Genomic DNA, 13,991 nt, shown 5'->3' with positions numbered 1-13,991 from the left:
TAGATTATATATTGTTGAGTTATTTAACAGTTTGATTACATTTAGATGGGCAAATGGTAATAGAATCTGATTACCTGGAAGCTCCACAGAGCCACTACAGAGAAATATGTGATCCCTGTCCCACTTTATGTTAAATAATATCATACAAAGAACTTAAGATAAAGATTTTCAGGAGCAACAGCATTACAATGACTAACACATAATGCCACGCGGGTGCACATCAGGACCTCTCTTGTAAGTGTGCTTACCTTTGCAACCCTCTTCTCTTTAGACTTCCTGAAGTAGAGCGCCGGCAGGCCCAGCTCGGACGCAGCGATCCACTGCAGAGCGACTCTGAGCTCCGAGTCCACGCACTCTGGCTCGAGTTCGCAGTTCACCACCAACAGTTCCCTGAGGTTACTCCCGCTGCCCGCTGCCCTCGCTGATCTGCTCTCTGAAACATCGGCGTTGACAGGACATGCCGTTCTTAACACATATCAATATCTCCCGTGGTGTTGGCCTCACTCCGAAAACTCTCAACTTCAACATAATCTAATCTCAAGAAAAACCTCATTGTAGTACAAGTCGCTCAAGAAAGATGATACACTTTTAAAATCACGGGCCCTTTTATTTTTATGACCATCAGGAACTATAACCACTTGTAATTAAGTTCATCATTTTTCATCAGGGATTAATCACTGAGACCCGTCTCCTCCTGCACCTCAAATTAGAACGCGCTCTCAGTATCTAGGGCTCGGGGTGAGAAATTAGATGTTAAAACAAATCGTGGTGAATGATTAACAGGTATAAAAAAAACATGTAAATTCATGATGACACTTACCCAAGACATTCTCCTTGCTTCGTGCCAGGTTGGCGTTCTCCTCACTGTGAGAAAAGACGAATATAAAAATCCGACAGGAACATAAATTATCGCTTTCAGAGTTGTAATAGATTTTCCGGCAACAATGTAAGTTATTTAAGTGTATACCGTTTATTTCCCAGCGTTATAAAATGTTCGGCACTTGTAAAAACTGTTGTGCAACATTTTGTAATCTGTGTGCATAAGATAACCAGTAATCATAGGGGCCAGTGTCTTTATACAGAAACAAGATTTCAGGTTCAGCTTTTACATGTATTCACTTCAACCCAACAAGCCCGCACAAAGGAACGTTTTCCATAAGAGTGAGCTTAAAGGTTACTGCCATGCAACTAGTATCAGCCACAGACCTGGAAAGGGAGATATAGTCTCTTCTGAATGGATCTAAAGTATCAGCAGTGTTCCAAGGACACAGTCACAGGCCTTTGAAAAGGTTTGTTCATTTCAACCTCTGGACTAGTACTTCCCAACATTCTTTCTATGGAGTCCCTCGAGATTACCTCGAAGAAAAGATGCGGACCTTGTTTCCGATTTCTTGTTTGCAAAAACATTCCAATGAAGCCAAATCTGATCGGAAACACCCACGCCTTTCTAGATTCCAGAAAGAGTCTCATTATGGTCTCATAGTTTTATAAAGTGGGAGCAGACAAAGCCTCGGCCCCTCCGGGGGTTCAGAAGACACAGGAAAGACTTCAAAGCTAACTGTTGGGAAGCAGGTCTTAATTGAGACTGTTATTTATTTTCCAGTAACCTCCATGTATTAAAATGTATTTAAATATTTTCCTGGGCAGTTTTCACTCATACAGTATTTGGACAGGCTGTAATGTTGAACCATTCCCTTCATGTAAATACGTGCTACCCGTGTCGCCTTATCAATGGACTATATAGAATAGATTGTAGTCACTATTTTAAATAGCATTACGCACAGAAGATTGACAGAAAGCTAAGATGACAGCCTCCGACAGTGAGATATACCTTATTACTGTGCTCTGAGTGGGCACATCGGAAAAAGTATCCAGGTCTGCCAGGCCGAGGCTGGATGTGCTGCTGGTGCCATTCCTGCAAACCAATTCAACAATAAATAAAGACAGAAAGAAAGAAATAATGAAATATATAAATAAACAGCATCCATTTTTACAATGTCTTGCGATACCCAACATGATCAGTGACGTGTGAAAAGAACAATAACCAAGCTCAGCAATGCAGGCCATGTTGTTTGTTAGCTGGTGATTAACATATAAATAGCAGCTGCAGCAGAATTGGACGCCGAGGCTGGAAGAGCTGGTGATTTCTGTCTGGCAGCAGGCCTGCCTGAGTGCGTGGATGAGGCGATCTGGAGACAGTTCAGGTGGGTAGGGTGGACAGGCAAGGCTGGCAGCCATGCCCTCGTGTCACAGCATGGATCGGGGATGAGGTGGAGCTCAAGTAAGCAGGGAGATGGACAGAGAGGTCGTGAGGAGCAGCAAGTGCTATGGTGTCGCGCATGACTATAGAACTATTGCTAAGCTGATGTCTCTTCTATAATCAAATACATTTAGACATGTAATTTACAATCATCACTTGGCATTTGTACTATTATTTTTGACAGTTACTGTAGCAGATAGCATTTAATGCAAACAAAATGAACAGTTTGTGTTTTAGAACTTGATTTGATGAAGCAGAGAATGATGTGGAAATGTTTCGAGCTTGTCTTCTGGTGTGCTTCTGGCGGGGTTTAGCCCTGTACAAGGTGGATTGTGCTCTCTGCCATACACTGCTTCAGCCGGTGCGGATATTGCAATAGCAGGGAGTAAATTGGCGTCGGCACAGGAGAACACAGGTGTCAGTAGCAATGGGCCAATGAGAGTGGGGTGAGGGTGGGAATAGCAGCGTTTGGAGCAGTATCAAGGAGCAACGGTTACTGACCCCTCGCTCAGCTGGATAAAACTACTGGTCTCCTCGTGGGGGTCATCTTCGGGGGTTATATGAGACCAGCTCCCCATGCTCTCTTCACTGCTAGCACTCATAGAACGCTTGTCCCGCTTCACTACAGCAGCCACCGCCGCGGCGGGCCTGTCCCTCTCACTGCTGGGGAGAGCAAACCGCAAGATGGTGGGGGTGACCATCCAGTGATTGTGCACAAGTTCTGCTGCAATGTGTGGCTCCTATTCCTTCACTTCTCTATTCATTATTAAAGTTTGAAAACACTAAATATGTATTGGTATGAAAACTTCATATTGCTTTAAAGAGGGCAATAGTAAACACAGTTATTGATAGTATACTATTAAACTTCCAAGAATTGGTTTGGCGTCTCACTCTCTAATGTCTTTAACGTCTCTAAGGCCACAGTTCCTGTTTGCACTCACCAGCTCAAGTTGAAGTCAAAATGCTGTTTTCATATTAACTAAAATATTTTTTAAAAATTACACAAAAGATTCCAGATGTTACTGTGGCGTGCTAGTCACAGCGCTGAATGGTGAAAAGTAATCAATTATTTTCTGTCAGTAAACACACTGTACTGAGACTAGTTCTGCAGTGAATGAGATATATCTTTAATTACTTTCTTTAAAAATTCAAAACGCTACCAAGCACATGGAAAAAGCTAATTCATTAAATCATCACTAATGCAGCAGCAAACAGCAGCTCCCACAGGCACTGTTGGATTCACAGTGTCTTCAAGGGAACTGATGAAATTAAGCCATAATCAGATGATTGAGGGCTGCCATCCTCAAGAATTCTGGAGGGAAATCAGGTTTTATTGACGAGGCGAGCAGTTGAAATCCACTCAAGGGAAAAGCAGATGCACTCCTGTTGTTTTTGGATTACATGTATTGTGAGGTGAAAAGAAGCACGTCTTGCACCTCTCCAGTGGCTTGGGAGACTGGGAGACTGGGAGACTTACAGCTTTTCCTGAAACCTCTTGTGGCTCATTATGACCATCAAATTTCATTTGGATAGAGGAGTTTTACTCTGCTTTATTTCTCTGGCACCATTTGCATTATCATTTACTGATTTTGTAGTGTCATTATTAAAGTCACTGACACGTTGTGATCTAATCTTCAAACCCCAACATGTCAGAGAGAATGACCTCGGTGACATACTGCCCTACTTTTGTTTCTGTGAATGACCACTCAAGACATTGTAAATTGCTGACAATATTGCTGAACTCTTGTCCTAAATGTTTATTAATGAATTTTTGTCACAGGAATCTGAATGCCTATTCGAGTTTTGTAGTGTGAGCGGCCGTATTCATATTTGAGTGAGATTAGGAATTCAATGGCCTCTTAGTGGATACAAAATAAAGCCAATAAAAGCATTCTGCACACACAGTTAATCACTGAGACAGTGTGAGTCACAGACAAGCTCAGGATTTGCTAAAATAGACGATTCTCTTTGTAAATACATCCGCTATGTACATGACATGCTTTGATCAAACTCCAGGCTGTCGACATGAATTTGTTTAGTGCTGTTTTTTTTGCACCACTTCAATGTTTATTCTAAAAATAGGCATGTGATAATTTATTGCTTGTTCTTAAGGCAATTTTCCATTCACCTGAATGTTGATTTTAGCAATAAAAACCTTTTTGACTTTGACTCTTATACAGAAAGACTGTTAACAGTGTCATACCTGCTGCAGTTGGCAGTTGCTCTCTCCGTATGTTTGGTAGCTGTCACGTCTGAGGATGTTTCCTGAACTCTCCCTCCTGTCCTTTCAGGGACTCTTGGGGTCTCTTCGTCCCTGTGGTCTGTTTCGATGTGGATCAGTGGTACATCCCTGGGACCCCTCAAGCAAGGCGCACTGCTATCACAAGACCCAGACCCGACTCCTGTGCCAGCTTGCTCCTGGCTGGACCTGCTCCGACTGCAACTCAGATGAGATTGTTTAAATCCCCTCCGTCGTTCACCAACAGGCATGTGCTGCTGTGAGTGCAACCCAGGCATGTGCTGCCCAGCTACATCTTGCTGTGTTCCACGTCCACATTTGCTGATGTCCACAATGTCAGCTGCCAGGCGATTGGCAAACTGCTGCACATGGGGCTGAGGTTCACCTGCGGCCTCTAACTCAATATTGTCTTCTGGATCAGCAATGATCTTGTTTTTTCTCATTAAGGATTCTATGGAGCTTGACCAGGTCTCGTGAATCAGCATATCCGTAATCTGGTCAGTCTTACCCCTTTGGTAGAGGCAGGTGTCTGACTTGCACAGCCCTGTTGCTGACACTGAGTTGGTGGGGAAGATATTCAATGTGTCTCCATGCACATTGCGAGCAAATCCATCGAAAGAATTGGCTTTAATAGGAGAGTTGACAGTCAGTCTTGAGTCTGAGGAGCGTCGATCTGGAACTGAGGATTGTCGTATACAGAAGGGCGTTCTCGGGGAAGGAGGGAACAGGCTGTTGCTCCACTCTTTAGTCTTGGCAATGCCATATTCTTTGTTTTCCTTGTCCATATCCCGAAGCATAAACCTGTAGAACTCCTCAGTGATGCTCTCTGTGCTTGACTGCTTCGACAGGCAGGATGAGGCCCTGACATTGAGGTGACCATTTTTCTTTGACGCAGCCTGTTGAACAGCTGCAGCCAGGATGCTGCTGGCATTCTTCCCTGCGTAATAGTCCAGCAGAAGGTCGAAGCCTCTGCCCTCACTCTCCATCTGGTTAACCATGAATCGCGAGAATTCATCTGTAATGCTCTCACAGCTGGACTGCTTGGAGATGGAGCTACCACGGCTCAAGTTCTGGCCTAAACGACTGCCGGGGCCCAGGGTGTTGAGTGTTCCTGAGGGGTCTGCATCTTCTTCAGGGATACTCTCATAACTGGAGGCCTTCCCACGACTCCACCTCTCACACTGCAGCCTGCTCCGTTGCTGTCCTGTTTTGGAGGTATCCACTACATTGAGTTCAGGGCAATTCATGATTCTTGCTGTGACTTCGGAAGCAAAGAGGGCAAACGGATCTTGTGGTTCGTCAGGGTTGACCGTCTCATCTACCACCCGGTTAACAAGGCGCTCCATTAACTCCGGCTGCTCCTCTGTTTTTCTCTTTATCTCACTCAGGCGCGGTGCCCGATGTTTCTTGGAGGCAGCGATGCTGCTAGGACCCTCTTTTCTCCGGAGAACCGTGCGACAAGCAGGGAGCAAGTAGGCTTCCGGGCCCTCTGACATAGCCCCTTTAAGGGCACAGAACCATGGTTGTTTCCCAGTGGAGTTCTCCAGACAAATGGCTGCTAGTTCTGTGGCCATAGACACCACCGTTGCAGCTAAATCATCAGCATAGCAAGTGATTGGTGTCCTGGATTCAGAGTCCATTTTGAATGACAGTAGAGAACTGCAAGAATTGAGGGAGGACTGCGGCGTTAAGGACGACTGTCTGCTGTCACTGCCTGTCACTAGCCGACCCCTCCTCTCTGTGCTGTTAACTGGGATTTCACTTAAAGGTTCTCTGATGGCATTGTTGCTGTGCTGGTGGTCAGACAAGTCTTTGGCTGGGGAGCAGGTGGGCTTTGACTGACTTTGTCTGCATATTGACTGCTGCAGTTGTTCTTTGAAATGTGATGCAGAAGGAGATGCAATGACATTATTTTCCTCAAGCACATTTTTCTGCTTCTGCCCTGGAAGCATCGACTTATCTGAGTAGTGTACGGTGCTGCTGTCACTGTTCGTAGAATAACCAACGAAGCACTGTAACTGACTTAATGGGTCTTTGCTTTCCTTGGCAGTGGCAGGCTCTTTAGCACAAGTATCTTGTGTTTCGCATGATCCGTTGTCACCACTGGAGATATGACTGATCTTCTTCTGTGTCAGGCAAAGAATATCAAACAGCAAATTGTTCACACTGTCCTGCAGAAAAACCTGGAGGCTTGGGGATTCCTTTTCAGTACCTTCTAGCTCCTTTTTCTTTTTTGCTTTCTCCAAAGCATGCTTAAATAAGCTGTCCGCTACCTCATTTATTAAGTCATCCACCTCTTTCTCATCTGTGCAGCACTTCTTTGGACATGTGATTCCATCTACGATCTTGTTATGAGTAGTCTCCAGCAAGTGGGCCACACTTTTATAGCCTTGTGGTTGAGTCAAAACCTCTGCTGCTTCCCGGTGCAGGACTTCCGCAATATTGGCACGAAAAGCTTCAACACTGGTACCTTCTGCCACACTGCAGTGCAGTGTGAAGGCTGCAGTGGCTTCTGCGGCAGACATCAGACCACGCGATGCAGTGTAGACTTCAGCTGAATCTGCATCAGAATCAATCCCATCTCCCGGGTCCTCTGTTAGATCCACAGCTGCTACTGCACCAGCGACCTGAGCCATGCCACACATAGCTGAGGAGAAAGAGTAGTCTCCCATCTCCTCTGGTTCCTGCAGCTCCTCCTCCGGTTCCTCCTCGGAAGCTGATTCGGTAACAAGTTTCTCTGTCAGCTGCGGAGCAGTAATGGTGCCGATAACATTGGCGGCACAAGCCAAAGCAACCTCAACATGTTTAGATGTGTGTATTCCATTATGGATGGACGTTTGAACTTGTGTCTCACCCTGGGGCATTTCCCTGGCTTTGGCAGTCATGTTTTGCTCAGGCACATGAGGCACCTGGGTCTCTGGCCATTCCGCTGTGCCATCAATGTTGTCTGGACTCTGAACTATAACAATTTTAGGAAGTTCAAAGGAGCAGGTACGTTGCTGAGCAGCCTCTCTGCTCTTTGTAGGACCGTTGGAACTGGGGGGACGACTTGAGAGGGACACACTGACGGCTGCTTCAGGGACGAAGGAAGCTTCATCTTGCGAGAGTCGTATGAAGGCATCTTGCAATACTGACTCAGCAAGATTGGTAGCGTAGTGACCAGCGGATTCCTTGGTATTGAGGGCCGAGGCCTGAGGTCTTTCCTTTTTCACCTCAGCATCCTCCCTGCTCTGATGGTGAGCAAGCTGTCCTCTGTGACATGCAATTCTGACGCAGTGTTTCTGTGCCACCTCTACCATGCTCTCTCCCAGGTCACCACACTCGGGCTCTGTGAAGAAACACGGAAAGACAGGGAATAAAACACGTCTGAACCGATTAGAAAGCAGCTCCATCAGTTTTTGAAGAGTCATACTGTGAGGAGAATTACCCTTCACTGACTTTAGGAGCTGAGTTATGTCTCTATGGTCACGTTCAATTTCTCAGCAGACAAAATTTTTGAAAATCATTCCTATCCAGTATAAGTATATGAGACTGAAGAGGGTGAGTGCTGTAGAAGCAAGTTATAGTAGACAATAATTCCGTAGAATATGTTCAGTAACTTTTTAGTAGGATGTGTAGAAAGTTATATGTTCATGTTAAAACATGAACAACTTGTGTAATATATCATACATACAATGCTGAAAAGGTTTTGAGAAACGTTTTCACTTAAAAATGGTCTCACTCTTGTTTTTATGTGATCAAATGAAGCTGCAGAGAGATATCACGTAGTTTAAGAAGTCAGAATAGAATAGCTGCTTTTATGTTCACTGTTCGCTTCACTCTGGTTGTTCATGAATGTTTATGTTACAGGCAGGCCACTATAGTAACATGTTGTATGGGCAGTAGGTGTAGGCTGAAGTAACACGGGCATGTAGAATAAACTTTGTAGCCTTTGTGTAGGACAGAAAGTAAACCTAAATAAACATGATGACTTTGAAGAAGTTAAACTGACACAACATCAACATGAATGGTTTAATACAAATACAAAGTAACAATGCACAAATGAAAAATACTATATAACAACCCAGAAGAAAGTATGATTTTTTTTACATAAAATTTGGTATCTGGAAATAATAGTTTGAGTAATCATGTGATACGAGCGTCAAAAGCAAAAAGATATAAAAAAAAAACTGCATGCAAGAAATTGAAATCAATACTTGATCAATATGAAAGCTTAAAGACCTCCTCACTCGTCTTACTTTCTGCCAATTTTCAAGGACTTTGACATATTTTTTCCATTAATATTGACGTACCACTGAAAACAAAAGCTCCACAGTGGAAATAATTAGGCTCACCATTTCTGAAGCCATCATCCTCACTATCCTCTCCCAGGTGTTCTGACGCAGTAAGGAAGTCTTCTTCGATGGACGAAATTGAGCGATTAGTGTCGTCATCAACCCGCTGCCCGGCTGCTCGGCTCTGCTGAAACTGGCGCTCTTTACCCCACTGCAGACCAATGAGAAACTTGTTGATCTCGAAAATGATGCTGCTGGGTGGTGTGGAGCGTCTCTTCCCTGAACAGTGAACCAGACACACGCCCGTGCCTCTCTGCTGCCCGCCCTGAAAAGAAGAATGCGACTCTTGTTGGAACCACACAAACAACATGCATCAACAAGTAGGAGGTTGGCCTCCGTTGGCCGTGCCAGAGATGTGTTGATGACTGGAAACAAAAATCAGGGGGTCAAGAAGTTGCCAATTACCATATTTTTTCCCCCTTTAAATTTATGAAAAATGTATTAATGTAACATGACCTGCTAAAAGAACATCACCTCAATAATAAACATACATAGAGTTTCCGGCATTTCACCTGAAATGCTCTGTGAAAGTTGATTTTGTGATCGAGCTGTTATGTTCACAGAATAAAGCAGCTATATAGTGCAAACTCTATACATGATTTGACCGACATAGAATTACTGCATGAATGCAGTTGTTTTTGGAACAAAGGAGTTTGAATCTAACCACACAAACCTGCAGTACAATAGGACAGCTTGCACCGTGCCTCACAGTCCAGGCCAGTTCATTTAACGTCTGGAAATACTTCCAAGGAATATGGAGTTCACTGTGGACTCACCTGTGGGGGGGAGTGTGGGTGCGTTTGGCATGTGTCTGACGCTTCGAGGCCACCGAGCAGTAGGATCTCGTTTTCTTTTGGTTGGTGGACAGTCAGTAATTCAACGAGCTTTGGCAGGTCCGGAGATACTGATGCCAATTTCTGCAAGACACACAGCGAGCCCAGCGAGTGAGTGCAAGATGTTGGTTGAAAAAAAGCTTTTGTTTGAGTGGTTCAAAAGCTGAACATAATATGTTTTTTGTGGCTCCAGGTCATTGACACATAATTATAAGACCCTTCCTGTGAAAAGACTTGAACCACGTCGGGCAGTTACTAATCGCCCACCACTGCCACCAACAGCTGCAAAAGGCTGCAAAATCTGCATTTCATCTCAACAAGTCAGCCCTGTAATTCTGGGTAATGACCTTGAATCCATGGCAACTGAGCCAAAGTACATATGAAAAACAATGGACAGATTTCCTACATGAAGTAAAGTGTGGAGAGGAATAAAAAGGGGGGACCGATAGGGGGCCATGAAAGAAAGAAAGAAGTGAGTGTGGACAAAGGGGGCTAAGTTGTGGGGCATAGTTTGGGACATGCTTTGTTTTTTTCTCCTCTCCTGTTTTCACCCTCGTTTTCATTGAACATTTATCCATTTGTGAGATGAATAAATCATTAAGATCTAAAAAAAAAGAAAAAAAAAAAAGGCTAAATCGTGTGCCTATGCAAACAGATTTGGTTGTGGTTTGCATATGTTTTGCAGGGGATCCACAGAAAGCAACGACACGATTGAGACCACATACATTTATTAGTGTGTCAGGTCCGTAGAGCTTCGCTCACCTTGATGTTTTTAGCATCACGGCAGTCTGTTTTCTGAGGGTCCAGATTGACGAAGCATATCTGAAAAGAGACAAAACAAAAACGACAGGCATCAGTGTGAAAGTAGTAAAATGATCCAAATAGAGCAAAACGTGTGCCGCTTGTCAAATATGGGAAGGTTGCAATGGTAACGTTTCCCCATCAGCTTTTCCAACTGGCAATATTTCATCCAGAAACTCACAAACCCAACAGAATGATGGTGAGCCGCTCCTCTACGTGGCTCACCATCAAACGCGACAGCAGCTGTCTGTCTTGAGTGAATAACCACACTGTCTCTCACTGCCGGAGCCAACTCCGGGAAGACTTTTCATCTCTCAGCAGTTGAAGCAGCTGTGTATCAAAAAAGGATTTGCTTTCACTTCACATCTCTTCCAACATTTCTCCCTCCACTTTTTCACTGCCGCCGTCCCAAGTCCCCATCGCCTCGTCTCCTCGCCGCACATGACTTTGCCTCTCGCTTCGGGTTTAATCGTGTGTGATGGAGTCTTCATGTCAGTGCTGGGAGTCTGGGACTATCCAATGACTTCTCTACGCCACCGATCCAGGTTGGCATCACCAAGTTAGTGCTGTGTGGCAAAAGCACGGCTCCCACAAGGGCAGCAGTACTCAGTGGGCATGAGGAAAGTTCTACTAAGTGCTTTGTAGTTACCGATATATTTGTGTCAAACGCGTGCCTCCTATATATTGACTGAACGCTATCATGATTGTCATTCGTAATCAAACCTAGTCATTATGTGAGTCACAGAGGCAGATTCTCTCTTTTCACTACAAACTACATGCAGGTGGGATCCTGCTGTCTATCTTTTTTTTCTTCTTCTTTATAGCTCTGCCATCTCCATATCCGTTCTACCTGCTGCTATCTCCCACTTCCTCTCCTCCTGGGAAAAATATATATGTGGTGTCAAATCATCACATGTTGACATCCATCAGCGTCTGACATAATTTCCCTTCAGGCGCCAAAGGCGTTCTTAAATCATCCAGCAGACTTCACCTGCATGGTTTAGATCTTTTTCTATTCCTTTTTTTCACTACATTAAAGTCATCTTTAATGACAGTCATGTCAATGTATGTGTGCCACAGGAAATGCACCAACAAGGTCTGTGAATCCCTGTCCTGTCATGCTGTCAGATATTTAAAATTTGATTAATTTTTGCAGCATTGAAGCAACATATATAGGGTGCAATAAATAGGTCAATGATTTGTCTGTAATCCTGTTACAGTTTGTATGTGTTTATTCCTCTGGAAGGAAGTCTGATTTTGATTTGTCGAAAAGATTAAAAAGCAAAGGGCGAAACAAAAAAAAACAAAACACGGGAAGAGTCAAAAGATGAGTCAGAATGTCCTTCAGCTGAAGTGATAATGTCAAACATTCAGAACAGGCCAGCTCCCCCCCCCCCCCCCACACACCTTCAATCAGGTATCCTCCAGTCAAATGCAATATTTCACAAACTTTCACAGCTAATGTCATAACGGAGATTCTCCTGGAAAAGTGGGGCAGTTGAGATTACAAAATGTGACGTCTATGACAGCTGACAACAACACGGTATCTACAAAAGCCCTTTTTTGTGTTACCCTAATCGAATTGTGTGCGTATTGTCTCTTTTTGTTCGTCCTGAGCCCTTCATGGATTGCATGCGTCACCTATAACATTTATCCGAATACTAAGAGGCTTTCTCCTTTGTCACCGCTCCCTTTCAATAATTAGTAACAATAGTTTGCTCATTTGCTTGTCTGCAATTCACATCAGTTTAATGAGAATGACGAGGACCTTCCTGTCACAATAGCTCATAAATGTCAAAGAAAAATGCACATTACCTTAGAGTCACGCACACTATTCACAACAACATGTGGCGCTGGCATGACGACCCTCATGTGGAAGACAATAGAACCTTTACCCACGCTCCCCCATTAGTTTGTTTAGTTCTGTGTCTGAATGCAGATCGTTGTGCTCAGAGCGAGAGAATCTACGCCTTTTCTGTTTAGCACAGAGACCTCAGAAATATATACTTGTGCTAAAACTGGAACTTGGTCCAGAAACAGCAGCAGTAACAACTTCAACCACCTTGCCAACACATCGCCTGCACAAAACACAGAGCAGAGCAAATGATCCACGATTTTGACCTTGAGCGCAAAACAGAGAGCGATTTACCCCGTCCACACCGTGAGAGCCAGGAGGCAGCCGTTCCAAATTTTGGGAGGCCGGCGAGCGTGTAGCCGTTTGTGATGGCGACAAGAGCCCAGGGACACGCTCTGATTTCATTGTCTCACAAGCATAGCGGAGAGTGCCACCTCTATCGTCCTGTCTCCGAGGGACTGACCACATAAACATCAGCACGTTCAGGAGGGAAAAGGGACAGCAAAAGGAACACAAAGACAGAGGTGGGAAAGTGTAAGAGGAGAAGCGGAGAGATACAAGAATGGTGCTCAAGAAAAGAGAGATAGGCAGTCAGAAGAAGAAGCGCCAAGATTGATGCATTACTTATTATCTTCCCTCTATTGTCGTCCTTGCCCAACTGATCCGTAAAAACTACAACACAGACACGCTGACTCACAAAAATCCCCTTTAAAGTTGATTACCAGTTAGTTTTTTTCAGCTAATGGTTGTTAATTAATCACATCAAGCAGATGCAGATCACAGCATGTCTCTGTCCAACCAGATAAATTGAGGATAAACATTCACTTTTGGCTTAATTCTGTGTTCACTCACTGTGAAATCTCAATGGACATCTTTATTTATGGGCAATTGCACCACTGCGCTTAACAGCGAGGTGCTGCCTGCCAACTACAACTGGAAGCAAAATTAAAACAGTGGGAACCAACAAACACAAAAGTTAAGTTGTGATCTCCAGCAAAGGGTCCACAGAGCCGACGAGAGCAGTAGTGTTGTGGAGTTTATCGCGATGAAAGAGCGTATTCACAGAAAAGTAACCATGCGATGATGGAGAGTCAGGGTGAAAGTACTACACATTCTCCCTTTGAGGTGAAAACCGCGGTCAATGTTAAAACATAAAGGTCGCCCTGTGCAAGGTCAGATACTCGGGACTCCCAATCTAACTAGAACTTTTTCACAATGGTACAAGCTCATAAAAACGTTCCGCCTCCCGGTCCAATTAAACATAAATTATTTGGAGCTATAAAACCTCACGTGGAACAACATACATCAACACAGGGCTTCAAGTTGTGTTACAACGCGGGCTGCAGCCGAGATCTTTTTGTCTCGCCTCGCTTTCTCGCTTCACTGGGCGCTCAACCCGCTCAGATTTACAGCTGCGCTCAGCACCGGTGCAGACAGTCAACGCCAGGCTCAGGGTGACTCTGCTCACATTTGCTGATGAGCTGCTGAGACCAAACTGAGCAGAAATGACTGTAATAAGAAGGGAACTGGAAAGCAGCTCCCAGGGCACCACGAGCAGAAAAGCAAAGAACCTGAGAAGATCATTTCCTCTGAAGGAGCCTCAGAACTGAAACAAAGCCACAATATAGGATATGGCACATTTCTGTATATCTTTTTTTTTTTTTACATT

At 44.3% G+C, this 13,991-nt stretch overlaps 1 protein-coding gene across 1 annotated transcript in view; it reads right to left on the bottom strand.

The window, feature by feature from the left end:
• The window catches only part of sphkap (SPHK1 interactor, AKAP domain containing), a 111,629-nt gene that overhangs the window by 1,494 nt on the left and 96,144 nt on the right, over positions 1 to 13,991 (bottom strand). The window contains exons 5-11 of the mRNA XM_080460515.1: positions 10,429 to 10,488; positions 9,610 to 9,750; positions 8,834 to 9,098; positions 4,464 to 7,827; positions 1,832 to 1,915; positions 821 to 864; positions 249 to 433 (exon numbers count right to left, since the gene is read on the bottom strand). Coding sequence (XP_080316641.1) covers positions 249 to 433; positions 821 to 864; positions 1,832 to 1,915; positions 4,464 to 7,827; positions 8,834 to 9,098; positions 9,610 to 9,750; positions 10,429 to 10,488 — 4,143 coding nt within the window. The remainder of the gene's footprint in view (positions 1 to 248; positions 434 to 820; positions 865 to 1,831; positions 1,916 to 4,463; positions 7,828 to 8,833; positions 9,099 to 9,609; positions 9,751 to 10,428; positions 10,489 to 13,991) is intronic.

This window comes from Lipophrys pholis (genome assembly GCF_963383615.2).
Source record: "Lipophrys pholis genome assembly, chromosome: 3".
NCBI classification, from domain to species: Eukaryota; Metazoa; Chordata; class Actinopteri; order Blenniiformes; family Blenniidae; genus Lipophrys; species Lipophrys pholis.
Note: the sequence above shows the minus strand (reverse complement) of the source record. Positions and strands in the feature narration are given on the sequence as shown.